At 39.4% G+C, this 26,514-nt stretch overlaps 1 protein-coding gene across 2 annotated transcripts in view; it reads left to right on the top strand.

The window, feature by feature from the left end:
* Positions 1-3,311: 3,311 nt before the first annotated feature.
* Positions 3,312-26,514, top strand: part of cdh23 (cadherin-related 23) — a 153,789-nt gene continuing 130,586 nt past the window's right edge. The window contains exons 1-4 of one of the 2 annotated variants that reach the window (XM_069539107.1): positions 3,312-3,470; positions 5,187-5,248; positions 17,190-17,283; positions 21,419-21,493. In XM_069539107.1, the coding sequence (XP_069395208.1) occupies positions 17,199-17,283; positions 21,419-21,493 (160 nt within the window). In that variant the 5' untranslated portion in view covers positions 3,312-3,470; positions 5,187-5,248; positions 17,190-17,198. Of the gene's footprint in view, positions 3,471-5,186; positions 5,249-6,798; positions 6,876-17,189; positions 17,284-21,418; positions 21,494-26,514 lie in introns of those variants that run through there. The other variant, XM_069539106.1, reaches the window with a different exon arrangement.

Here is a 26,514-nt window from a genome sequence, read left to right as displayed (position 1 = left end):
TGCACACGCACAAAAAGGTAAAACAAAGAGCAATGAAAAGCAAATAAAAACAGCACTGTTTTTGCAGAGAAGTCTAATTAAAGTTATTACATAACTGCGTTTCTAATTTTGAGTCCCTGGTGATGGTAAAACTCCATTAAGATTGGGATGCCTGAGCGAGTGTAATTAGGTAAAAGAGGAAGAGAAGCAGGGTGTGTATCAAACACAGCTATCCTGCCTGTGCTCCCTCTCGCCTGTGAGCAAATTACGATCGCTACTTTCAAGCCAAACTGCTCCGAGTAATTTCATTTTAATATGATTCAAAAGAAACAAGCCAAGGTCTACCCTGCTCCTTGTTATTCATGGGGACTCCACCTGCCATCTGTTATCGCATCTAAGTCTGTCAAACACCGACTCAGATGTATTTCTCTCCTGCTGCATGGTCAGCCACTTCAGTTTCAAATGCCCCGTCATCTCAAACAGAATCATGTTACTGCCCTTCATGCTTTTTAAATGTGATTTATGTTCCACATGCCCATACAAGGCCTCAATCAATTCCACATAAAAATCTGAAATTGCTTTACAGGATGCATGACATTAGACAGTACAAGTGCAATTAAATCTGAAATGCAAGAAGTCGTTTGATCATTACTATTACAAGTTCTTTGATGTCAGAAATTAGCTCTCTATACTCTGATGTAGATTCCTCTATTTGAAAAAAAGCAAAATACATTTGTGCATCTGTGCCACTTTCCGAGGTTTCACAATTTCTTGCCAAAAAGTTCCCCATTAGAATCGGGGGTCATTGTGTGTGGGGCCTGTTTGATCATTAAAGCAGCTCTGAGCATGTATGATGTTCATCAAGCTCATAGGGGTTCTAATTTCAATTAGTGATATGATGGATGTGAAACCCAGAGTCAGTTTCACCCACTCTCTTCTTCTTCATCAGTTTCTGTATTTCTCTTCTTCAGCACTTTCTCTACACAATAAATATTTTTTCTCCTTAGTTTGTGTGCAAACATTTTACAAACATTTCAACATGCAAGTGAGAATTATTATTATTATTATTAAATTATTGTTTATTCAATGTAAGGTTTCATATTGCCTACCTCCTAAAATGTCAGTGTGGCTGAAACAATAGGCCTTTTTGGCAAGGAAAAGCAAAGATATTATATCATCAATGAAGGCTCCTTTTTATTTCCGCATCTAATTAAGTAATAACAGGGAACCCAAATGGACAACACATGGGACACTAAAAACAAAAGCAGCTAAATGGAATTCAGCCATCATAATATTCAAAATTGACCCTAGTGCTTTTCCTGCTCTTACATGTCAAAGTGTCTTCAGTGGAACATTTGTTGCAGGTGAAGTGTTTACCTGTCATGTTAAAACCATTGACTGCATAGAAAGATGCATGACATGTCTCCATTTCATCCCAGTCTCCAGGAATGAAGCCAAAATGAACATGGATTTGAACATTGCCATTTTATGCATGTGGAGCCAGATGCTGCTCAGTAACAGCAACATTAACTGGGGGACAGAGCTGCGGTAGTGAAGTCCTGCTGATAAATGCCCTCGATCAGTCTCAGCTATCAATCATGACATTTCACCCTGTCTTTATAGCATCAAATTTATCGAAGATATAAACAATTGGACACACATCAGTGAGATAAGAAGTACCTCAAATGACAGAATCCAGCTCTGAGAAAGAAGTACTTTGACTTTTTTGTTTGGACCATGTTCCATCTGCTAACACAGAGGCAGGATGTATGGCCTATACAGCAGCCAGCCACCAGGTGGTGATCAAAAGGCTTTGGCTTCACTTTTGGGGAGTTGTCATTCATCTTTATATAAAGTCTATGACTAAGACCAATAATCATGTCAGGACTCATTGAACAATGTCTACCTTTTTACAAACAATGTAATCTGATTTGTATAGCACATATTCACTAATCACAATTTGCCTCAATGGAATAATAGGTGTGGCATCCTCTGCCCTTAACCATTGACAAGAGTGAGGGAAGAAAATCCTTTCAACAGGGGAAAAAAACATTGAAACCTCAGAGAGAGCAGCAAGTGATTATCATGAGAGATTTGATCTCACTGCACCAACTCAGGGAGTGACAAGAAACGTCTCTCCGTGGAAATCATCACTTCATTCTTTTCACTAGTGTTCTTTTCATCCTCTATATAATCTCTTGTCATCACAAATACTTAGATTCTTTCTTACTAATGGCCTTTCCTGAATACTAAAAGGAGTTTAGCAGTGAATCTGCATGAGCAGCTCTGTGCAGCAGACAGAAGACACAGAAGAATGATGGGACACTGGGAAGGATACTGCAAGCCTGTTGCTACTTGGCACGGTCCTGCAGTGAGTCCATCCAAAGGTGTTAGGTAACTGTCCCTGAGAGGGGTGCACATTAACCTAGACCAGAAACTGTCTAGGTATTCATGACTGCCAAGGGAGTCTGCTGTGGTGCAAGTGTAATAGGCTGAGCTTTCTTCACCCTCCTGCACATTTTGGCACCACCTTCTCCCAGATGACAGCTGGGGAGTCATTAGCACACCACCACATTACTCAAAACACAAAAGGACCTCGCTCACGTGATGCGGAAAGTTACAACTGCTTGATGTCAGAATGAGTTTCAGAGGACAAATATTTGGCTCTGATACATTTTTTTCTACAGGTTCACACAAAGCCCTGCAGTTTTAGAAATCAGTTTAAAGGGGAATGCAATTTTGGACATCTGCTAACTGTCACAAAGCCAAAACCCTAAGAGGGACCTAATCAAACTTATTTTAATCTTCTTTATATTCAGAACACCTAATCACTAATATTTTATATAAACGCCCACTATCATGGTTTGTGTGGCTGTAGCCAGGTAGCATATACAAAGTCTCTGGCACTGCCATGGAGCTTCATAAAAACAAGTTCCAGATTTAAGAACAGTAAATCTTAGAATAAATGAGCAATGCAAGAATTACACATGGGGAAATAGCAACATCTTGACATTTCTGTTTGCATGGATATAAATACACACTTAAAGTTTACTAACATGCGTTCTGTGCTATTTCAAGTGAGCCAGCCTTTGGTCCATTGTGGCTATTTATGCAAGAGTTAAACACCTCACGTTCCACAGGGTCATTCAGAGAGGACATCATAACCTGCAGTGTGATAATTGGACAATTCTACAGCACACTCATTGAGAAAAAACAAAAAGTGGGACTAGTTAGTGTTATTTATAATGGCAGCATTCCATTCCAAATACAAGTGGATTCCACGTCCTAACTGTGCATGTAGCCTCACTGGTACAGTCCACTGACACGTCGAAATAGCACTCAGCCATCACTGCTGTCATCACCTACACCTGTGTGGTTCTGCTGTGACGAGCCAACATGGCTGCCACGTATGAGAACTACTGCACAGCGACTTTAAAACGTTCCAGCTGCCATTTGTCAAACACGCCCGAGACTCTGGCCAACAATAAAAGGTAGGTTGCACTCTTTTCGGTGAGGTTGTTGAGGCAAAGCTAACAACACAACCGGAAGCTGCAGCTTTGTTGGCTAATGCTAACCAGGCTACACTCTTCACATGATGATGGTATCTAAGATGTCCTGTTCAGCTAATTGAGCATTTACTAATATTATCGTAAACATGGTTTTAGTTATTGCAAAGTTTGGGGGAGTTACCTTCCTCTCAGGGTCCACAGCTGTGTGTGTGTGTGTGTGTGTGTGTGTGTGTGTGTGTGTGTGTGTGTGTGTGTGTGTGTGTGTGTGTGTGTGTGTGTGTGTGTGTTGGCAGGTTCACGGCCACTAATGAAAAGGAACCATGTGTTTTAACAGCACTGCCAGATGGGAAATGTTATAAATTAAATTATAAATGATATTATTGTACATTACTTCTCCAAAAAAAATCATACAGATACAATAGATACTTTGTTTTGAAGTTAATTATACTTTCATGAAGCACAAAGCAAATATATTGATGCATTTTTATTGGCTGCAAAGATGTCACGTGAGAAGAGATGTCACATGATCCATAATCACAGACATCATGAAAATAATCACAGACGTGTCCTATTTTAGTAGTAGTACAAGTTTGAATATTTGTACTTTCTGAAAATGATTGTACATGTTTGAATACAATGGAGTAAAACAACCAGTACAAACTGGTTAGCTTTACAGTGACACTGAAAGATAGCAGGTTTACCTAATGAGTTTGTCATCGTGGTTTTCATGAACCAGTAAGTTTGGTCTACACTGCACATTAGAATGCTCACCTGTATAATATCTATCTATTACCTAACATGGATTCTCTCACTGTGTGTATTTGCAACTGCTTTGGGTCATTAGGCACTGCAGTGTATCATACATTGATATTCATAACGTTTTGACCAATGCTAATGTTTAGGTGAGGACCGGGGCTTTCTCTTTCCCACTCCACAAACTGCTCTGTCTTGGAGCAAGTGTTTGAAATCAGAGATGCAGTGTGTGTAGGAGGTGAAAAATAATACTTGCATTGGCTGCCAAGTGAAAAAGCCAAAGTTTATGTAATACACATCATAATAGCTCAAAAGTTGAAATATCGCTGTCCTCTTAACAATATGTGAAATACACAATGTATGTATGTATCCATTTGTTGTTCTAGCGTTGGTGAAAACAAAGTAGAAGGGAAAATGTCATGAAACCAGACACTGTTGGCCTCTACGTTAATTACTATTGTGTGTAACCATATTGTGTTATTATTTTTGATGTTGTGTGCTCTTTGTAAACTCCTGTAGCCCATATATTTGCACTTAAATAAATTTGTTAAAACTTCAGTACTATTTGATTGGCAACTCATTGCTCAACACTAAACTGTAGTTGAGTGAAATATCCACCAGAGAGCAGCAAATGATCACTTTGGTTCGTCAGAGCCTTTGTATCTCATCTCTTTTTATGACTTCAAAATATCCAATTATGGCTCCATAAGTAAGCTTTGAAAAAGTATATATTCTCAGCATTTATCACAGTAATTGATATTGATGTTAATTGTACTGAGTACAAGTACTGAGGTGCAGGATACAGCAGTGCAAAACCTTAGAAAAAATCCCTTTTCAAATAAACAGAATTGTTTTTCTGATAACTAATTAATCAGTTCTTTCTACAACTAGAAAATGTGAAAAACTGATTTTGTGGCTATGACACGTTTTTGTTTGCATTTTCAGGCCTATAGCTGTACGACTTACATCCTGGAGGACAAAAAGGTCTTATCACACCAGCAGTCATTGTGAGTCAATATGTTTTCTGTTTACCTGCAAACATAATAATATCCTATAGTATCATAGTTCAAACTGGCTTTCATTTGAAAACACGTCTGCTCCCTCAGTCCACCTCACTCCACCACAGTGTACACGGGCACCTTCGGTTGTGCTTAAGCATCTAATTATTTTTTTGTCTTCCCTTCAGTGAGTCTCTTTCTTAGGGGTGATATTTACAAAGCGAGGCGTCTTGTCCTCGGCAAGGGATCAGTGTCCTTGCCAACAGCACACACTGACTGCAGTGTGGGGTGCTAGAAGACACAGTTCAAAAACTGGCAGCATGGGAGGGTATATTACTGCTCTTTTCTGACGTAAATTAGAATCTCATTTCCCCTTGTTTGGTCACCATTTGTCATCCAGACATAACTGAATTTGATAAAGTAAGAATGCACCCTATATCTGTCACAGTTTTAGTTACGGACTGGCTCAGGAAATATGTTTTTAGGATTTTAAGAGGTGAGCAGATTGTTCCTCAGTAGCAGGATGTTTCCCCAAAGCTCATGAATGGTATAGATTCTTTTCAGACCATTGGCAAAGGAACAAATATATATCATATGTATGAATAAAAGCAGTAGTTGGTGATATCAAGGTTTAGAAGTGAGTGGAAATAACCCTCTGAGCAGATCATTATATTTTCCACTGTGTAGGTAATAGTTACATCTTCAAACTTCAGTAACCAGAGATCTTGGGACACACTGTGCCAGTCCTGTCTTTGTCAAATCATTTGCTTCTGTGATGAAATGTGCTTATGTTGAACTAACTTCAGATTGGCTAATGGCTACCTGTTAAAATCATACTGCAGGATCTTGAAGCTGTGTTAATTAAAGCAGACCTCGGGGCATTCATTTCCCTGTCTGTGTTCCACCCTGTGTCTCAGGCTTAGGTCTCAGGTTGTTTTGGCTTTTTGCTTGTATTTTCCATTTATAACACTAGGTGGTGGTCTCACCCTGACCATCGCTCTTCCCATCCATGACCCCTGTGGTTAAATTATGAATTTCACATTTAATCTGTGCAATATATTAGTTGATAAGCATATTAAGGATGCTCATAAATACATCTCTATAATCTAAGTGAATGAAGCCTCTTCCGTGAAGCTTGCAGATCATTTGTCATTATTTGTTACTGACATAAATGCAGCAAGGCCATGGGAAACATATGCATAACTTTAGATTGCATGCACGGACAGAATTTGTGTGTGAGAGTATTTGAGAGCGATATACTAACATTGCTGAGGAACAAAGTGTTCAGGCTATGAGGCTGAACCTGTGAGTGCTGGAGCTGCTGGAGTTTAACCCTGGTTTACGACGAGTGGCGAGGAAACATTACGGGACATCGTGTGGCAGTTGCGCACATGTGAAGCTTTATCTTGCGCCTGGTGGGTTTTGCAGGGTTTGTAACACAAATTAGCGATGACCAAGGCGTTGGTGGTGATAGAGTAAAACTAACAGGGGAGAGAGAGAGGAGTGCAGGAAGGAAGGAGTGAGGGAGGGAGGGAGGGAGAAAGAGAGGGGGAAGCAGATACTTGGTAACGCATCACAGCAGGACAGGCAATCGAATCTAAAGGCGCTCAGCCAGCGACGGACACGGACGAGGAAGGTAGGATAATATGATAATGACATGATCACCCTGCAATAAGTTCATAGTCACGGGATAATGTGAGAGGGAGGACTGCGGCAGAGGGATTTCATCCCATAAAGGATGTTTTTTTTACTGTGTACTGTAATATTTACTACCCACCATAGTTGTGCGTAATTCGTGACTTTTACGCGTAGTGCTTTTTCACTTTGGCGCACAGTGTGATGCATAGCGTTTTGAATTCGCGCACAAATGGCCAGTTTTAGAAATAGTTGATTGATGGATATTAGTTGATGAATGCGTTGATGACCTGTCACTTCTATGGAAGCACCAGGGACATTATGGGGAACGTGAAATCTCCTCTGAGATCACTTCATTCAAGTTGTGCTGTCTTCTCTAATGGTCCACTCCAACTGTTGCTATTGCTCCATCCCAGGTTATTTCATCAGAGTGATTAAGCAGTCAGTAAACGTGAGGTGCTGTGCATGCTTATGCAGAGGTGTCAGGTGTACAGAGTTATCTCAGGTAGCCCAGGCGACTCCAGAGGTGCCTGCTGGGAAGCGCCTCGGTACCCACTTATTTATTCATGTGTCACCTGAACGCGGCATGGCGAAGCAACAAGGGTTAAAGGGGAATACCACTCAATTTGACAATCTTACTGTTCAATCACGCAGTTGATCGCTTTTCTTTTATAATTATACTGTAAATGCAGCAACTCCAGTTGTTAAATATTTTATGTCATTTTGCTCCATAGAGTCTTTGCAGAGTAATGCACTGCAGATGATTATGATTATTGATATATCTATGGTTTTTGCCTTCATTTTTTTCAACATTTTTAGCTGAGTTGTTCAAATTATAATTAAGTGAAAAATAGATTTACTGCCTACTGAAGTACTACATCAGTAAGTTTAGTCGTTTTGTGGTGGTTATAATTCTCCTAGAGAGGCTGATTCACCACATTTGGAAAACTGCTAATTGACTTAGCAAAAACAAATCAAAGATTTGTAAAAACTAACAAATGACCATCATCATAATATTTTAAAATCAGAAAATGCCTTGACTCACTGTTGCTTTATATGCTCCTCACTAGTACAATATGTGAACGCCCTAATGAGGAAGCCAATTAGTATGCATTACAGCTTGAACTGTGAGCATACATTAAACATTCACAAGTAGTTTCCTAATTTTTTCTAGTTCTGAGTAAGGTGGTATTGTCAGATTATTGAAGTCATGATCAAGCTTGTTCTGTCCCAGAGGAAATGCTGTCACCACTGTTGAAATATGCTGCATGGAAATTCTGGCCTCAGTAATCCCATGTTGCAGGTTCACAGTCATCCTCACTGAATCCACCAGTGATGCCACAAAGTCAAAGTATACGCTAAAATGTGCATATGGTGCCAAAGTCCTGAAATATATATTTTTAGTTAACCATTTCACGTTAAAAGAATCAGATCCTTTATATTATGTATGTGAGAAACTGCTGCTGTTTTCATGCAATATGTGGGGAGAGCATGCCTCTGACAGTTGCCCTTTCGGAGTGTCTGTCAATCTCTCTGAATTCATTGAGAATACAAGAAGGAAGAAAAAATTTCTGAAATGGAGAGTCCATATCTGACGGACACCTTGACTGACAGGCTCAAATGAAACCCAATATGAAGGATAGAGGAATGAATTGCAGATACAGTGGCTTCTGGACAATCCTATGAGGTCTCAGACAGGCAGCAGAGCAAGGTATGAGGACAAGAAAGGAGAGAAGTGTAAAAATGGTCAAGGATGAAGAAAGCAGAAAGGACAAGACAGTGGAGAGAAAGTAAAAGTGGTAGATGGTAAAAAGATGCATCTCATTTTTTTCCTGTTGTTTTGTCATAACTCTTGTAACTCAGCCAATTTGTGGAAATAGAGTGGAACCACTGGGAAAGGTGTTGGCATTGATTACAGGCAGTGAAAGCATCTTGACTATAAAAGTCTATACTGTGTACCTACTCTTGAGTAAATATAGGCGATGGTTCATGAATGTACATTTTCAAGTTGATATTTTATTTATGCATTTGTTCATTTATTTAAATCCTTACGTACATTTATCTTTCTGACAGAATGATCTTCTGCTATGGTTTGAGCACATGTCTCTATATGATGGCTTTTAACACAGAACTGTGAATGTTCTTTTTCTGCTTTTTCCACCTTTTTGCTCATGGTGCTTGCACAACATTCCTGGTACTTCTGGTCATGATCATTGTACACATTACACTTTTCCATTTCTACAACCAGTGAGTGGTCATTTAATAAACCAAGGCAATTAGGCACAACTGCAGAGAAACAGAATGTAGCAAAATGTAGTAGATCTGATCATTCATACATCCTGCATTGTAAAGATGATGTCTTAATGAGATGGTTGTAAACCCAGCCATCCATAATAATCCTGTTGTAGTCCGTTATTACTAATCCCTGTATCACTTTGTAAGTGTGAAACCATTATGAAGGAATTCTGGAAATTGAAATTTCCTCAAGGAATGCATGGAGACTTTTCTTTTCTCACAGTTAAAACACTGGGGATTCATAGCTAAGCCAATTGCATTTAACATATCAAATCATATTCGCTCCTGGAAATAAACCATGCCATGTAAAACAAACAAAAATGCAATTTAATGGCAGCTTTGTTGTGTGACAAATCCTTGTTGGTATTTACACATAGAATGAATGATGCCCTGAAGTGGGGCTGAAACGGTACAGACACAGAGAGGAGAGGTCGGGAGGAGAGGTAAAATGGGAGGCAGGGCTGAATGAGGAGGGAGGTGAAGTGTTGAGATACAAAGGTCATCTGTGCTGAAGAGGAGCTACTAAATGGTGTGTTTTGATCTTTCAACTGAGATAGAAACAGTCAGCTTTTGTTGGGGTGGAATGACTGTGTCCTGACAGAGAGAGAGACAAAAGGAGATGAATGAGTCTCTAGCCTATCGGCTGCCCTCTGACACAGCTGTCTGTGTTTATGTTGTCTCATATACACACACGTCTCTGCTGGGACAGCTTTGCCAAGCTCATTGCAGCGGGTAATGGCCAAGTGAGAAGAAAGTCTGGCTAAGAAACAGACATTTAAGACAAACATAAACATTTGGGGAAGAGGCAATCAGTCCACATTATGGAGGCTCTAAATTTGGTTAGTGGCATAATGTGTGAGTGAGGGAGAAAGAAAAATAATAGTGGAGAGTAGAGGCAAATACATTGAGACAAATTGCATGCTAATGCTGTGATCACAGTATAAAACAGGGAGAAGTCATTAACAGTACATCTCATTGTCTCATAAAAACTGTTGGAGGCTTACTACATGGTGAAAGAGGGGTGAAGCTAAAAACATTGGGACTCAGTAGAATAAAAATAGAGAAGAGTATAAGAGAGACATGACAGCATATTGATCTGTGCTGTTTTTATCAGTAGATGGATGAGAGAAAAAAGTCATGTAGTGTATCATTATGTTCTCACCACAATTTGTCCACAAAACCACTAAAAGCCTAAAATCAGAGATTGTTTTGTCAGTCTGCACTCAGGCAAAGAGGAGGTCTGCAGCAGCAGACATGCTACACCTCCCACACACCTTTTGTAGTGTCTTTGGTATGTTCTGTTTTTTCTTTTATATAGGTACAGTTATTTACACCAGTTAAAGTAGTTTTAATTAATGAATGTGGTGATTGTTTTTTGTCTGTTTTTTTTGCAAAGTAACATAAAACCTAGAAACATTCTCATCATAGTTTACTATTTCGGGATTTTTTGGATGATAGATCCATAAAAGCAGCTTATCTCCCCATTCATAATCTTAAATTGAGCAAAGGATTCAATGTGGAGGTCAATAGTGATCAGTGTTATCTAAACGTGTGACAACAAACAACATGAATGAGTCGTATATGTATCCAAATGTGCTCTGGCCAGGAGGTGAGTAGTTCCAGTAACATAAGGAGCCATATAGGGTTAAACAAACATTTATTGTGACTCCTTATTTCTTCCTTATTTCTGCATTTGACTCTCAACTTTGAGGTTGTAATGTCCTGGCCCAGAATTCTAATTTCAAAAGGAACACACTAATAATGGAAAGTTCAGACTTCTTTTCATTGAATTTTTGTTGAGGGAATTTTTAAAAATGTCCTTTGCGGACTGGTCATTTATGTCATTAAGGAAAGCTTCCCTATGGTTTCCACATGTTACCTGAGCACACATACACTGAACTAAAGTACAGTAACTTTTCAACGGAATCAAGTGTCAATAACACGTAGCCTCCATCACTGCGACATCAATCTTTAATCAGTTTTAATTGTGGTTTCATGTTGCAGACACAACTTCTCCCTATTTACTCCTCTATCCTGCAGTGTCACAGTATGTCGCATATCAGGAGGCTTCTTGCTACCTTTAATACTCCCAGTGAGCTCTAATCAATCACCAGCCCTTCCTCAGGGCCCATGTCACTCATGTACACCCACATAATGGTGTTGGTCAACACAGGCAGGGGTGTGTGTGAGTTTTTCCTACTCAAGCTTTTTGTGACAAGGTGCAGTTTTGTGGCACCTTGCAGTGCTCCCATCCTGTTCCTGATAATTACTGTCTCCCCAGGGTCTGTGTAAGCTGCCCTGTCTCTCCAACAGTGTTTTGTGAAGCTTTACTATCAGTTCATACAGGATCAAAGAAGATGCAGGCAGCATCTCCAGTGGAATATCAGAGTTTGGCTTGGCATGTGTCCTATAGTCTATCTTCTGTTTGCAGGGCAGAGAGTAAATTATATTTTATTGAGCTATATTCTGAAGAAGCATATCAGCAGAGACCTGCTTCAATTCTGCTGAGACTTAAGCTCATATTTTCCAATTCATTAACATCTAAATAATTTAGTAATATTTGGGTAGGTGTGCAAGAACTTAAGTTAGAGGACTCCTTATATGGTTCTGGAGATTTGGTTACTACTGTAGATTTAAGCCACCATCATGCAGTGATTAGCCCTTTGTTTGTTTGACATGTTTGTTTTCCGAGAGAGAGTTACTTTTGTTAGAAAGTGGGACATCATCAGCCCCAGCAGTTGACCTGGTCAAAGTGAACAGTTTACTCAGCATCAATGCATGGTGCCAGTGTGATTATCATTTCCACTCAAAGCACTACATGCTCTGCAGTCCAAATGCCATCCTGTGAGTGAGGTTTGCTGAGTCAGGCTTTCAGAAAGTCATGTCATGTTGGAGATGAAGAGATCAGGAGGGCGGGAAAGAAGACATTACTCAGCTCATCAGAGCAGTGCTGTCCCTCGCTCCACCCTGACAAAGCCAAATGCCTGTTAATCTGTCTGTGATCACTGTGCTAATGAGTGATGGCTTTTTCATGAGGACCGAGGGCTGGCAGAAGTCTGCCATTGATTTGCTGTGATAATCCAGATTTGGCTGCCGACTGAGGCCCACCACTCACTCCGAGCAGGGTGCCTTTGAGGTTAAGGCAAGTCAGACACAATTGCCATGTAATCAATAATATTGAGTGCTGTAAGCCGGGAGATACAGCCATGTGGGCAGGCAGGCTCTCTGGAGAGAGCACAGCAGGTCCAGATATTACTCTTTACTTTACACTGCCTTAATCACACATTACTGTCAGATAAGCTATACGACCACAACTCATTAAATAGACCTGGATCTCAGCCACCCTAAGCTTTGCCCAGTGGGAGCTGTATGTGTTCCTAAGAGTCATTTACAGCCTTAAAATAGTCCAACTTTAAATCTGGATTTAGGGCATGTTGACAAGTATTACAGGTGTAAACATTGGATATGATTTAATGTTCACAACGTAGTTTGGGTTTTGAAATTCCTGCTGCACAAGTCTTGTAACCTAAACAAAGGCTATCCTACCCTTTTTAAACAAAGAGACTAAAGATACAAAATTACTGTTACATTAGTCTTCGAGTGTAGTCAAATTTGTCTTGTACCCACGCTTAAACAAATACAAATACATTGCCCATAGAAGACATGTGTTTGTTCTGTTGACATTTTACATCATGACACTGGAGACATAATTATGTGCCAAAGCTCAGTACAGAGAAGAACTGTTTGAAATGACCACAGAAAATATATATGGACAATCCAAGCTGTGAGTTTCATGAAAGGGGAAGAGACATGAGCCAATGCAGATAAAACCAAGAACAGGAAAGAGAGACTGAGATGACTAAAACAAGTGGAAAAACAAAGGGAAACGGACAGAAAATGGCAGCACACGGAGAGTGAGAGGCTGGTGCAAGATGTTGTGGGTGAGAGGGATGAGAAGAACATTGGCAGTGACTCTGGGACTCTCCCCACTCTACTCTGTGTAACACTGTTTGTATTCACACCCAGCTAAATGAACCATAATATGCGGCATGCTTTGAAAATAACTCTCCTCTTTGTGCCCATATGGTACTGTCATAACTTCATGAGTCAGTGTCATCTGTCAATTATGACATTGTTTTTATAGCATCACATAAGTCATTCAAACAAACATAAAAATTATGAATTGATGAAGAAAAATTGTAAATGACAGATACCATCTGAGAGAAAAAAGTATTTAACATGTACTATGACTTTTAGTTCGGTCCATGTCCCACCTCCTAACATCAAGAGGCAGGTTTTATGACCTATACAGCAGCCAGCCACAAGGTGCAGTCACCCTTCCTTATAGATATTATATGGTTTGCACAGTGCATAAGTAAAGTCAGTGCAGATGTAGACTCGCTGTTGGAGGGTTTCATAACCCACTTCCAGTCCCTGACTAATTGGTTGGGTATAGCACTTAATGCGGTGGACCTTCCCCATGCACGTGCAAATAAAATGGAAGTGGGTAAGATGAGGGTGCTAGTTTAAAGGTCCCCTGACAAAGTGAAGGAGGAGCTGAAGAAAGCGAGATTGACAAATGGTGACAGTAAATCCAATTGAGTGGGACAGTGCTGCAGCAGGACCAGGCACCTCACAGCTCAGCCCTGTCCTCAGCAGTTTAACTTCTCATCCATAACTGATTAATTGGAGCATTTCATCCTGTCTGACTAAGAGATCATGCTTTTGCACTAATTATTAACTTACCTCCAACTCGAGGAGTTTAATTTAATTTGTCTGCTTTATGCTCAATAGCATTCCTACTCTATTTCTTAAAGGCACAGTCTGTGATCTAAGAATCTTAATTAAAATGTTCCATCATTTTAGATTTGAGTTTTATGAATGGATACATATTTACCAAGCAAAAATATTTTGCCACATTTGTTCATGTTACAAAGTGTTCACACAAGTTTCTTTACTTTTCATTTGAGCCGGCCTGTCATGTCTTCACTTTAATGTTAAATGTCAAAAATGAAGTGAATAATCAGAGAAATTTGCTGCAGTTTAAGTATAGTTCACGTAAAGTCCTATCAAAGAAGCCAGGACCGGGTCCATTGTTTCTGGTGTGCTTGACAGAGTTTGATTGCCAGCCCTCACTTTTTCCACTCTCCTTTTACCACATTGATACTGAAGTGATTGCAGTGGTACATACCATGTGCCACATTTTATGGTCACACAATAGCCTGAGTCACCCTTGTAAAAACTGTAAAAGAAACTAATTAAAATACAATTTTCAATAATGTCATTTTAAGTGGTACTAAAACATAACAATAGAGGAATTATGAATATAGTCTACTGAGAACAGCAACAGCAAACTAGCAGACCAGGTCAAAGAAAATATTTTTTCCTCTTAGCCGTGAAGCATTTGTTGGCATGCAGATGGATTTTTTGAGATTCTGACTTTCAGTATCTGCAGAGGTGATTACTGCCAACATACACCAACAAAATTGACTTCTGTTTGTGGTGCTTAAGATACAAAATTATATTTAGAGAACTTGCTTGTGTTTTTGGAAACTTTACATATGGTCACAATTTGGACAGATCAATACAAAATGGGAACTGACATATCGATTATACATTATATAACATGTTTCTCTTTAAGTTTCATCCTGCAGAGGATAAATCAAAACCTGGGCCAAACAAAGGTATCCTAGCAAAGTACACAGAGTCAAAATGGAAAATTACCATGTTTATAATTTTAAAGCACTGATCTTCAAACTTGGCTTAACATTGCTCTGTTCTCCCAAAAAACAACCGTCAGCAGAGACAAAGTGTAATCTAAATAAAGACTATACATATAATAAATCAACCTATATTATATACAGAACAGAGTACATGTATATAATAATTATACTATAAAATATTCAGCACATTATCAATATCATGTTTGTAATTTGTTCATAGCTGCTGTTTACTTAGAAGCAGAAAAATAGGTTCTAGATGCAGACCGGTTTGACCACGTATTGGTCTAGTTTATTGTACAGTGCATCTGTAACTTTGTGGTGGTGCTCTCTTTTGTGAGAATGTTTTTTATTGAATCCTCTCCTGGAGAGAGCAGATATCCTAAAGCTGCTGCAGTTTGACTACAAGTGTTTGCCTCAGCTCTCTCAACCTCAACACGTCATAACTTGTATCCCTCACTCATATTCACTGCTCTGTCATCTCACAAGTGTCCTTTAGCATTTCGATGAGAGATGGTGTAGAGACGTGTGTGTGTAACAGTAATATATCACTCAATTTAAAAGCATCAGATTGTACCACATCTTTTAACAGTACATTTTGAAAACCAATGCTTCTCTGTTTAAAATCCATAGAGGATGGTCTGATTTCATTTAGAACAGTAGAAATCATGAACAAGGTACAGAGAAAACAAGTTTTCAGTGAAATGTGCTTTTGTTCTTTTAGTGTAGATGGGTTTTATTGATCTTCCTCCTCCAGACTGATCAACACAGATCATGTAAGAGGGAACGGACTTTGCACTTATAAGACCTATAGGTCTTGTAGCTTTCTATGTTGTAGTTATAGGTTTGATCATGCCAGTATTTTGATTTTAATTTCTCAGGGGTATCCAAGTCCGACACTTCAGGAACACAGAAAAGGATAATAGAGAAAAGGGAATAGATTTCCGCCAAGTTGTAGAAAAGTGTACTCTGTTTTGTCTGTTGTCAACACCTCTCTGTCTGAGCTTTCCACTGAGTCAACATAATATCATCCACTAAAGGACCACTTGTGTATTTCAGAGGACAAGAAGGGAGGAAAGGGCATGAAGGTGGAGAAAAAGTTTTCAAGGCCCAGCGAGAGAGAAAAATGAATTTGTATGAGCAAAGACAGAGGGGGAAAAGGAGATGAGGAGGAAATGGAGTAAAAAAAATAAGTAGCAGAAATAGCCACGCAGGTTGCATTGTTACAGAAAGTGAAATGCAATAATGCTGAGGAAACAAGAATCCAAATGAAAACAAATATGCCTATTCAAACTGACACACATGCACACATACACATGTATATTTATATACAATAAGCAATGACAGTCTATTCATTACCTCGCTTCTCTTTCTCACTCACCTGAACACTTCAACTATACTTTGTTAGAATTGAATTCACCACATTTTGTATATCTGCAGTCGCAGCACAGCGACATGGGCAGCAAGCAGCTACACAAAGCAATGTATTGTATTGCACTGCCTATCACACTGGGTTTCTGTATTTTATTTAGTTTTTGTTGCATCACATATACCTGAAGGACAAGCAGACCTGTCTCCGCACAGGTTTACCATGAGCAGATACACATTGGTCTTTAGGGGAGAAAGGGGATTAGGAGACATAACCATTCAAAATTAAATTGCCAGTAAATGGGTTGGCTGACCAATGACATCTTGCTGGGACAAGTGGTGACAGAAGAGCGACTAAGAGGGAAGAGGGAGATGAAGAGGAAATATTTATAAGAATGTCTGTAAGTTTAAGATATCAGTGATAAAGCTGCAGTTAACTAGTTTGTCTTTGCAGTAAATACCTGTGAATTAATATGCAATATAAATCTTCATTGTGCTCCAAGTGTGATTGTTCCCTATAATAATTCTGACCTCATAATTGGCCCAGTGAAGCTGCACCATTACATCATGAAACGGCCATTTACACTTTTCCTTCTTGCATAGTTCTTTTTCACCAGACAATTAACAGTGCAGCATCTTGATTATGTTATTGAACTATGAGCACTGTAAATGAGATGTTGATGTGAATTAACATTCACCCCAACACACCACCCTCAAGCAAACACACCCAGAAAACACCTGCTTGAAACATGGTGTTTAGTGATCTTTTTCCTGTCATCTAATTATACCGATCACATCTCCTGCTTACTTACATTATAATTACCCGAAGGAGCTGAAATCTCTTTGGATGTTTTGTGGCTAGACTGAAAGCGATGTGGATAAACAACAAATCGAATAATTGTGACTGTACTCTGTATTTGTTGTTTCCTCAGGTGCAGGTGATGTCGTGGAGTGTGGATTTAGGCCGCAGGATGACATTTGTCAAATTCCTTCTTCCATTGCTCATTCTCCACTCTGTCTGTGAAGGTGAGTCCTCCCAACTATAAAGAGAGAAAAGTATGTTTTTTATTTGTAAGTGGTGATTGTGAAAGAAAGTAATTTACACTCTTGATTTATACAACTGTAAAGCCCAGATTCTGAGCATACATTTAAACTGAGTGTAGATTACAGGAAGCCTTGGTCATTTATATTCTCTTCACTTCCAGATAGCGATCAATTAAGTCTTCTGAATAAAAAAGAAAAAAGGCCAAATTTGGACCAAATGAAATGATTGGCTGGTGTACTTGTCTGTTACTTACTGACATCTCTGCCTGTGCTCTCACTGCAAATGACATGAGTCTTCAGCTGGAGACACATACCACTGAATCAGAGTGATTGCCAGAAGTTAATGAGCAAGTCACAGAAAAATCCACTAAAGGCTGCTGCACATAAGAGGCCGATTTAGGACCTGATTTGCCCCTTCTGACAATCACACGGGTGTTCCCAACTAGAGGTCAGTCTGTGCTGATTATCTGCCCAAATAATCCTAAAGGGTGAGGGGTTTACGAAATAATCTTGATGCTAACGATTGAGTTGGAGCCTTCCCTAGCTCAAATAGGCTCCAATAGCAACCTGTAATAGCCAATGAAAGTGAGCTGACCGGGAAGCGTCATCAACCTGGAAGTTGCTTACTTGAACAGATATGACTAAAAATAACAATACATTTCCAACTCACCCCCAGCCTGGGCTGCAAAATATATAAGCCAATTCCACCGTCTCAGCCATGATTTCATCTATAGTTTTTTTTTGTGTTGTTTTTCACTGCAAAATGGAAACAGGACTTCGATCCTCCTCCATTTTCGTTTTCCTTCTGAAATCACGTTCAATCACGCAAGTTTCCACAATCCACTTCAGGAGTGCACCTAAATACCCTGAAGAAGGAGAATCACCATGTGAAATCGTGTCTTGCTATGGCAAGTGGTCTTACGTTCTGGCCAGATCATTGTGTGTGCGTTCTGACAATTATAAGATTAAAAATTAAATCTGTCATGTCTGTGGTCTCCCATGATTGGGGTGATGAGTTGAAAATCCTGTAGTGTGCAGCGGCCTTTAGCAGTTACCAGCGCTAGTTCATGTGTTTTGTGGCTCTTACTTTGATGGAGGTGCTGGAATTACCAGTTGCATTTTTTTGTGTAGCTCGCTTTTTTACTCTTGTTAGCTTTACTGAGATTACCAGCCCTCACTTTGATGTGCATCAATACCTTAAATAATAGTAAACAAAACCATGAAATCAAAATGTATGCCAGTGTTGCTTTTTATCTGGCAGTGACTATGTGCAACGGTGTGAATCTGAAGCAGAATAATTAAAAAGGGTTATTGTCAGATCCTCACTGTGGCATCAGCAATTGACCATAAAACAACCTGTTAGTCAAATTCAGGATGAGAAATACAAAAAAGGTTTTTGTAGTGTACTTATCAGCGACTTGATAAAATATGAATAGCTTCCTGGCTATAGTAAGATTTGATAGCAGAATTTCACAGTACCTCTCCCACTTCAGTTCTTCATTATTTACACACTGAAAAGATTTTCTGTCTCACTGTCTTACCTACACATCATGTATTTTCTTATAGCCTTTTCTTTCAGCCTCTGTATTTGGTCTATTTTCTTTTTGCTCTTGCCTCTCTATTCCTTTACTCTTGCTCTCCTGTTTGCATCTCTCTATTGCCTACTGTTTTGCATTATGTCTTAACATTATTGTTCAGCCTAAAACCCTCTCAAAAATATTTGCCTCCTTGCTGTGTATGTCTCAGAGTGCTCTAGAGAGAGCAAGAGCTTCGATGTTGTAAAAGCTACGGTAACTGTCTCATGGTGACGGGCAGGAGACACCTCCAATCACACACACACACACAAACACACACACACTCAACTCTATAGCAGCGGGGAGAGTTATTAAGTGAATGCCACAACCTCTTTCCATCAGGCACAATAACTTTATCAAGGCTTTCCTATCTCTTGAGTTGTCCTCCCTCTCGCCTCCCACTCTTATCTCAAACCTTCTGTTTGCCCCCTCCCTTTCTTTCTCTAAGTAACCCATTAGCACACTGACCCTGTGCTCCTCTTGAGCATTACCTCGGCGATCCAGTAAATTAGATTGATGATCATGGCTGTGGTTATTTTGTAGCTGTTATCTATCTGCATTCCTCTATATAAGCCTGATGCAGTAATTAAGCCACAGGTGGAGATGAGAGCCTCTTCCCATGCTCCTCTCCACCACCCCTAATACATGAAGCGGACTCCGTGTCCTTGTCACCCAACAAGAGCAGCGCTGGCAAGCCAGAGATGAGCATCTTCTTCCGCACAGACAGACACATGACTGAATGAAAAGCTTTCTCTTTCAAAGCACCGATTCACTTCATCAAGCACTCTCACTTCAAACAGGCTGGCCTCCCCCCCTCTCACTCCTGTGTCTCTGTGGTCTGCTGCCCAGCTCAGCTGATCAAAGACCGTCAGCTTTGTTCCCTGATCTTCCAACAAAACAGCTTGTATCACACTCGCTTCTGACACCACAGGACTCACCAAACACAGACGAGCATTAACTCTTTAACAGGCCACTTACCCTAACCCTGAACATGCATTCTTAAAACAAACTCATGTAATAAGTAGTGCTATTACCTCCGCCAAGGAGTTTGTTTTCACCCCTGTTTGTTTGTTAGTTAGTTGACAAGATTACACACAAACTACTAAATGGATTACTACTAATATTGTTGGAATGATGCGGTATGGGACTAATAGTTAAATGTTGGTGCTGATTTGGATCGGACCCACTATTTTCAAGATGTACCTCTTTATAAATAAATTAGCAGGTATGTGCAGTTTTCACTATTAAACCCAGTTTAAAATAAAACACAATTCACTTTCCCATTTGCCAGTATCCTGTTTTTTTTCCAATACTGCGTCATGTTCTACGTCATAAATGCACAGACAACCGAGGTGCTGTCTCACTTCACGTTCTTGCCATATAAGCATTCATCCAGTTGTCATGTTTCCATCACTGATCATCAGAGCAAGAGCCGATGAAAGCCTGTGTCTTCTAAAGAGTAATTTGAACCAGGAGTGAATGCTGATTGAATCCATTCCCATTGCAGACAAAGCCAGACATTTGCAGGTGTCAGTGGGTTTTTTGATCAGTGATTTTTGAAAAAAATTGTTCATGGATCAATTGACGATCAGACGAATTTAAGGGGCAGCTATTTTGAGTTTGGGAAAATTTGGTGCAGATCAAAATGAAAATTGAGTGTCATTTAAAATGATAAGCAAAAAACAAAAGTATTTATTCACAGACTAAAAATTTAACATGGTTTTAGAATTTTTTCATGCTCTCTTGACACATAAATGACTTCAGACAGACCATGTAAACATTTTGTTCAAGTTAAAGTCTGAAAATAATAATCCATAAAACTGACAACAGTACAATACTCAGTGTGTAATTGATGTCTTCTCTTTACACTGTTTTGATGTTGAAGCAAAGTGTTTTTGTCTCTCTGTAACTGATGTGCTGCAGAAGTATGTTTGACAGAGACACAGTTGGTAGAGTAGGATCAGAAGAAACAATAACAGAAGAGCAGAACATTAAAAGATATCAGTCTACAAACTGGCGAACGAGTAAAAGTCTTCTCTGCAAAAACAATCCTGCTTAACACATGGTGGATAGCTTCAGAAACATGTAATAAAGACTGAAGACTGACTTAAAGTTAACATGATCACATCAGCTTCTCTTTATCAATTTCCTTCACTTGGCATTTCTACATTTTGAAAGCTTCTAATAATGTTGCCTGATCCACCATTCCTATGGTTTAATACACTCAATGAATTTGCTACAGCCCCCTTGTGGAGGTAGGGGCAATGTGTTTTTTTCCCCCAAAGCAGTGTGTAAAATGTATTAATTAAATAGTAGAATAAGAATGTATGCACTAGCATGAGATGCACAAATGTGATGCCAGGTTTTTCAGTTATATTTATGGTATTTTGCGATTATTTTAATTCCATACAGTTCCACAACTTTGTAAACTGCTGAGAGTCTGAAATGCATAATTTCCTATTTGCACAAAAGACCATTTAGGAAGTGCGATAAATAATTTCAATCTCTAATGTGAATGTTCATCCTTTTTCTCTTCATCACAGGCTCCAACCAGCCACCACGTTTCCTGAACTACTTCTTCTCAACCTACCTTCTCATCTATGAAGACATGCCCATTGGTGAGTCTCTGTGGATTGTCAGCATGTTGTATTTAACATATATTATCAAGCTGTTTGTGTGACTGGCCCTTTCACTGCACGGACATGTTTTCTTGGCTGTATCCCTTGAATTCAAACTGAAAATAAAAAAAACAAGTAAAAGAGAGATGTCATAATAGACTCTGACAGTGATGGCAATAGATATCCTTTATCAGGGTCTGTGTATGGATGCAAGTGATACTCCTTGTCAGTTAGTAGTTATAGTAGGTCTTTATAATGCACAGTATAGCTGAGCTGTCTCAGAAGAAACCCTGAATGCCCTGGATATATTGCCCTGCTGTTGATGTTTGGATGAAAGAGTTTAGCCAGATTTGATATCTCAACTTTATTATAAGCTTGTTTATATGTTGTGTCCCAGTGCTGTTAGGGGTGGTTGGGGATTATGATATGAACACCAAACACGGTTGAGTCAGATTCCTCCTGGATCTACTATTCCCTCCTCTTACTTATTTTTTGTCATTTTTGTTGGTCACAGTGATTGACAGGGCAATTTGGAGATGTCTAGCTTTTCATCATCTCTAGGGTGTCAGTGACTAGGAATTAAAATCCCGTAATATTGGATTGATTTTCTAGAAGATTGTTTTTTCTATCATGTGACCTTTACACTCTGCCAGTCTGTCAACACTCCAAGTCTAAGTCGTGCAGTGCTTGCTTATCCATGTCCACACCCTGACAATTGTCAGTTGGTTACATGCCACAGGAACAGGCAACCTATCATTTTTATTTTATCCACATTAAAAACACCAACAAGCATCCATTGCATCACTATCCCGCTCAACCATTGCCTTCAGCATCATCTGTACCATTATAATCTGAGTGGAATGGTTTGTACTGCACCCAGGAAAGGTTGCAGTATCCCATTGAGCCCACTGTAAATCATCATCATCACCATGCCAAACAACATTGCCTTCATAGTTGCTGGGTTTGGCATCTTTGTCCAGCAGCATTAAGCAGTTTCTGGCAGAGGGCCATCTCTTCAGTCAGCTGGTGTTCTGACCAATGAAGGGCATGGGTGTGTTGGTGGGTGGCTCTGCTAATTTCCCTAACCACTCTGTCCAGGTTGCCCTCTGTCCATGAATCATTGTGTCCTCTGGGCTTCAGTCCAGCAACACCTTCCAACGGTCCAGAGAGCTGTCAGTCACGTCCCTGGCCCGGGCAGTGATGGCTTCTTCAGTGTTGTGATCATGAGGTCGGCCTGAGTGATTGGACAGTGATAATTTGTCAAGATTATTGTTTATTAGCTCAGCAGATGTCCTCGTATAGGTGGCCCCCTAATTCATAAACACACACACTCTCTGTCTCTCTCAGACAAACACACACACATAGAGTCAAGTGTTTGTGTGTATTTGTATGATACTGTATTATAGTTTCCACTATATTAGATAGCAAAAAATGGTATAACGTCCTTTGCACCCACGCATTTTCCCAGACCTCTTATTAACCAGCACACTAACACTGAGCCCAAAAACATTTTCACTAAAATCATTCTTTCTCTTGATTTCTGAAAGAACCGATTAAAAATACATATTTTCTCATCTCAAGGTTCAGTGCAATAATTGTCCAAAGAATAAAGGATTGTTAAATTGAGCTTTCAGGGCACAATGGATGTGGTTTAATCATATTCAAAGATTCACACCATCCTATACTTTGTTAGGCCATTATTTTACCACAAATCTGAAGAGCATAAATGAGCACCTGTCAGACTGACTGAAAGCCAAACTACATGAATTGAGCACAGTGATCAGGTTTCCACAGCCACCTTGACTGGTTGCAATCACTTACCATTGCAGTTGTTAGGCTAAGTCCTGTTCATGATGTAACATCATAGGGTTCATGTCTGCAGGGTGCGTGAGGTGACAACCAGTCTGTGCTCTTTTGTCTAATAACAGATTGACTGACACATACAGAGCCATTGATGTTGTATATCAGTTAAAACTGGTCCGTGGATCTGTGCACATACTTAAGGCACTTTTTGCCTTGCTAGGCAGCAGATCAAGGGCTTCAGCTCATCACCTTGGAGCCAGTATCGCCTCAGCTTGTATGGCAGGCAGGAGCACATGATTATTTATCAGAGAGACGAGGGAACACATCCAAACACAGCATGGATATTTGATCTGAGACTGCGCCCACCCGTCTCCCCCTCTCACCAGCAAGGGGTTTGGTTCAGGAACCAACACAAAGTGTTTGAGTGATGCTGCACAGATGTGTGCTTTTAAAGGCACATGTAACACAATGGGAGAAGGCCCTCACTCAGTATGAACACACCTCTGACTTATGTGCTGTCTTTTACCTCTGAGTCCAGTACTTTTTTACTGTCTTCCCGGAAAACAACAACCTCTTTTTGATACAATAAAGCTAGGAGGAATCTTTAGTTCCAACTGCCTGGATAATGCCTGGGACGTGTGGTTAGGCTACATTAGTGTTCTGTTGAATGCTGCAGTGATACAATGATTTATTTCAATGTTAAGAATAATATTTCACTGAGTGCATGTGTTTCGGCACTGATGTGTTTACATTTCATGGATTTTTGTCACATCCAGGCAGTGGGATCATTCACTCTTAGGGGGGGTAGCTAAACAGAGGAGCTGATGTTTAAATGCAGTGGCAGATAACAGTATGTGTTGTCAGGAAATGGGATGTGTAATTAGACTGAGAGAACACTTTGATTAAATGCTCTCATTTCCTAATCCACTTTGCCCTGATTCGGCAGATTAAGCTCTCTACTGAGTAATTAACTTGTGGAAAGAACACAACATTTGTTTAAAATAAGAAACTTCCACACACTGCTCGGATGGTTCCCGCCCATGTTTTATTTTATGCCAATTGAGCGTAAGGCCTCACTGTCTGATGAAATTAAAAAGTTTAAATTGTGCTAACATTATTACAACTCTTTCATTTGTGAGCGATAAGCTATTGTGTACATTTAAGTTCTTTTTTTTTAACAGATAAACTAAGAAGCATTCTAGAGCAGAGGGTTTCTGGCTGTATTCATTATTCATTACATGAATAAAAGTCATTTCAGTCCTTGTGAGTCATTAATGTCCATATGCACATTTTCAACAGAAAGGCATAGTGGAAACAAAATGGCACTAATTTTCTCCAATTTCCTCCATAACATTGAACAAATCAGATGTGCAAAGAGGCATAACTAGCAGTTCCAGTATAACCAGGCAGAACACCACCTCTTATGTGAGCCCTAAACAACCTTATTACTTGTCCTAGTCTTACAGTATATTTTATTTTTATATTTTAAAATTGTAGGGAAATAAGGCTCCAGAGGCAGGGCTCTTTGGCCAGCTGGAATTTTTTTAGTCCTGTGCATCAGAATTTTAGCCAAGTATACCAGGGACACAGTTAGAACTTATTCCCTCTCCTTTTCTGTTTCCATGTTTCCCTTTGCTCCCTCACATTCTTCTCCTGCCACAATAAATACCTTGCACTTTTAATTAGCTCAGTAACATTCCTAATTCAATAACAATTAAGGAGCAGAAAGTAGCCCCAAGGAACGACTTATTAAAGCCTTCCTCTAAACGTGTTTATAATGTCGGCGTACTCTCTTCCCAGCCAATTCCCCACTGTCGGCTAACTAGCGCAATCTACATCAACTATGGCCTCCTGTGGACATTGTCTCTCTTTCACAGCTTCCTGATTCAGTATATTGACAATGTTAGCTTGTCCGCCCTCATAAACAAAGCAGCATCCATTACTATTGCTAGCTGTTGTAGATTTATGGTTTGCTGATATGAGTACTCATTTATTTTGACTGGACAGATGCATTCCAATATTGAAGCTTCATCCAATATTTGAAAGCAAAGTTGCCTGTGAAGAAGCATAAATATTTTTGAGTTCAGTGATGTTAGTCAGTTTAATCAATACATTTGTCAGTAATCCCTTTGAGGAACCATACGAATCCACTGTGGATGAAGCATAAATGTTTTCAATTGTGCAACGTGCATTCATTTGTTAAATCCATCATTACAGATATTTTATAGTAAGAATGTATACAAAATACATTATAAAAATGTAAATGAGGTTGTAGTGATGAACTTACAGTCAATCATCACCCAAATATGCAGCTCTAAGCTGCTTTATAGAGCTTTATATTTACTTTTGGCTCATTGTGAAGCTGTAAGTCTGTAAATGTACATTTGTGGTCACTCCCCACTGCTCCCACTGTTGATTTTAGGTCTTGTAATAAGCTTTTTTTATCTTAAAAGCCATAAAAACCCACCATATAGTATGGAGAATGCTCCAAAATTAAAATTCCTTTACATCTACACCCACCTAACTAATGAACAGAGTATTTAGCTGATAAAGAGACAAAGATATCCCTCAGAGATTTCCCTGTAGATGGAGACTAAAAACAGAGTAAAAAGAAAGTGAACTCTAAATGTTCCTCCATAACTGCTAGATATGTAAATGAGTGCTATGGTGAGCTATTTCGAATTAAATGTGATACAATTTGATTATTTCTGCTGCCCAAACTAAAAATATATCTATTATAGATTGAAGATTGTTTCAAAATTGTATGTCAAAGGCTGCAAATATTGGTTTGAGGCTTTTGAGAATTCATATTTGATTCCCAGCTTGGCTGAAGATAAAGGACCTCTATCTAGGACCTCTCGGCTTTGTTTTTCTGCTGCTGATCAAGTGATTGATCAGTCCTTTACCTGATGGGAGAGCCTCCTTACATATCCAACTATCTTGCTGCAAATCGGCTGATTTACACAGGATTGCTGAGTAGAGCCAAACATGTCCCTGTTGATCTGTTGGGCATGAGCTGCTACATCAATGAGCAATAAAAGACATTTCAGATTTAGAAAAAAACTCTCTTTGTTGACATCAATACATTTCCCCCATTGCACTAATTTCTTATTTCCCTCTGACACATTGTCATCAATGTAGTACTCCATAATGGAAAAACAATAAAATATTAAATATCAAAAATACGTAGAGGTAAATGTGTATCTGGATCTGTAAAT

The sequence above is a fragment of the Paralichthys olivaceus genome, chromosome 14 (assembly GCF_024713975.1).
Source record: "Paralichthys olivaceus isolate ysfri-2021 chromosome 14, ASM2471397v2, whole genome shotgun sequence".
In the NCBI taxonomy this organism is placed as follows: domain Eukaryota; kingdom Metazoa; phylum Chordata; class Actinopteri; order Pleuronectiformes; family Paralichthyidae; genus Paralichthys; species Paralichthys olivaceus.
This window is presented reverse-complemented; position numbering and strand designations above follow the sequence as displayed.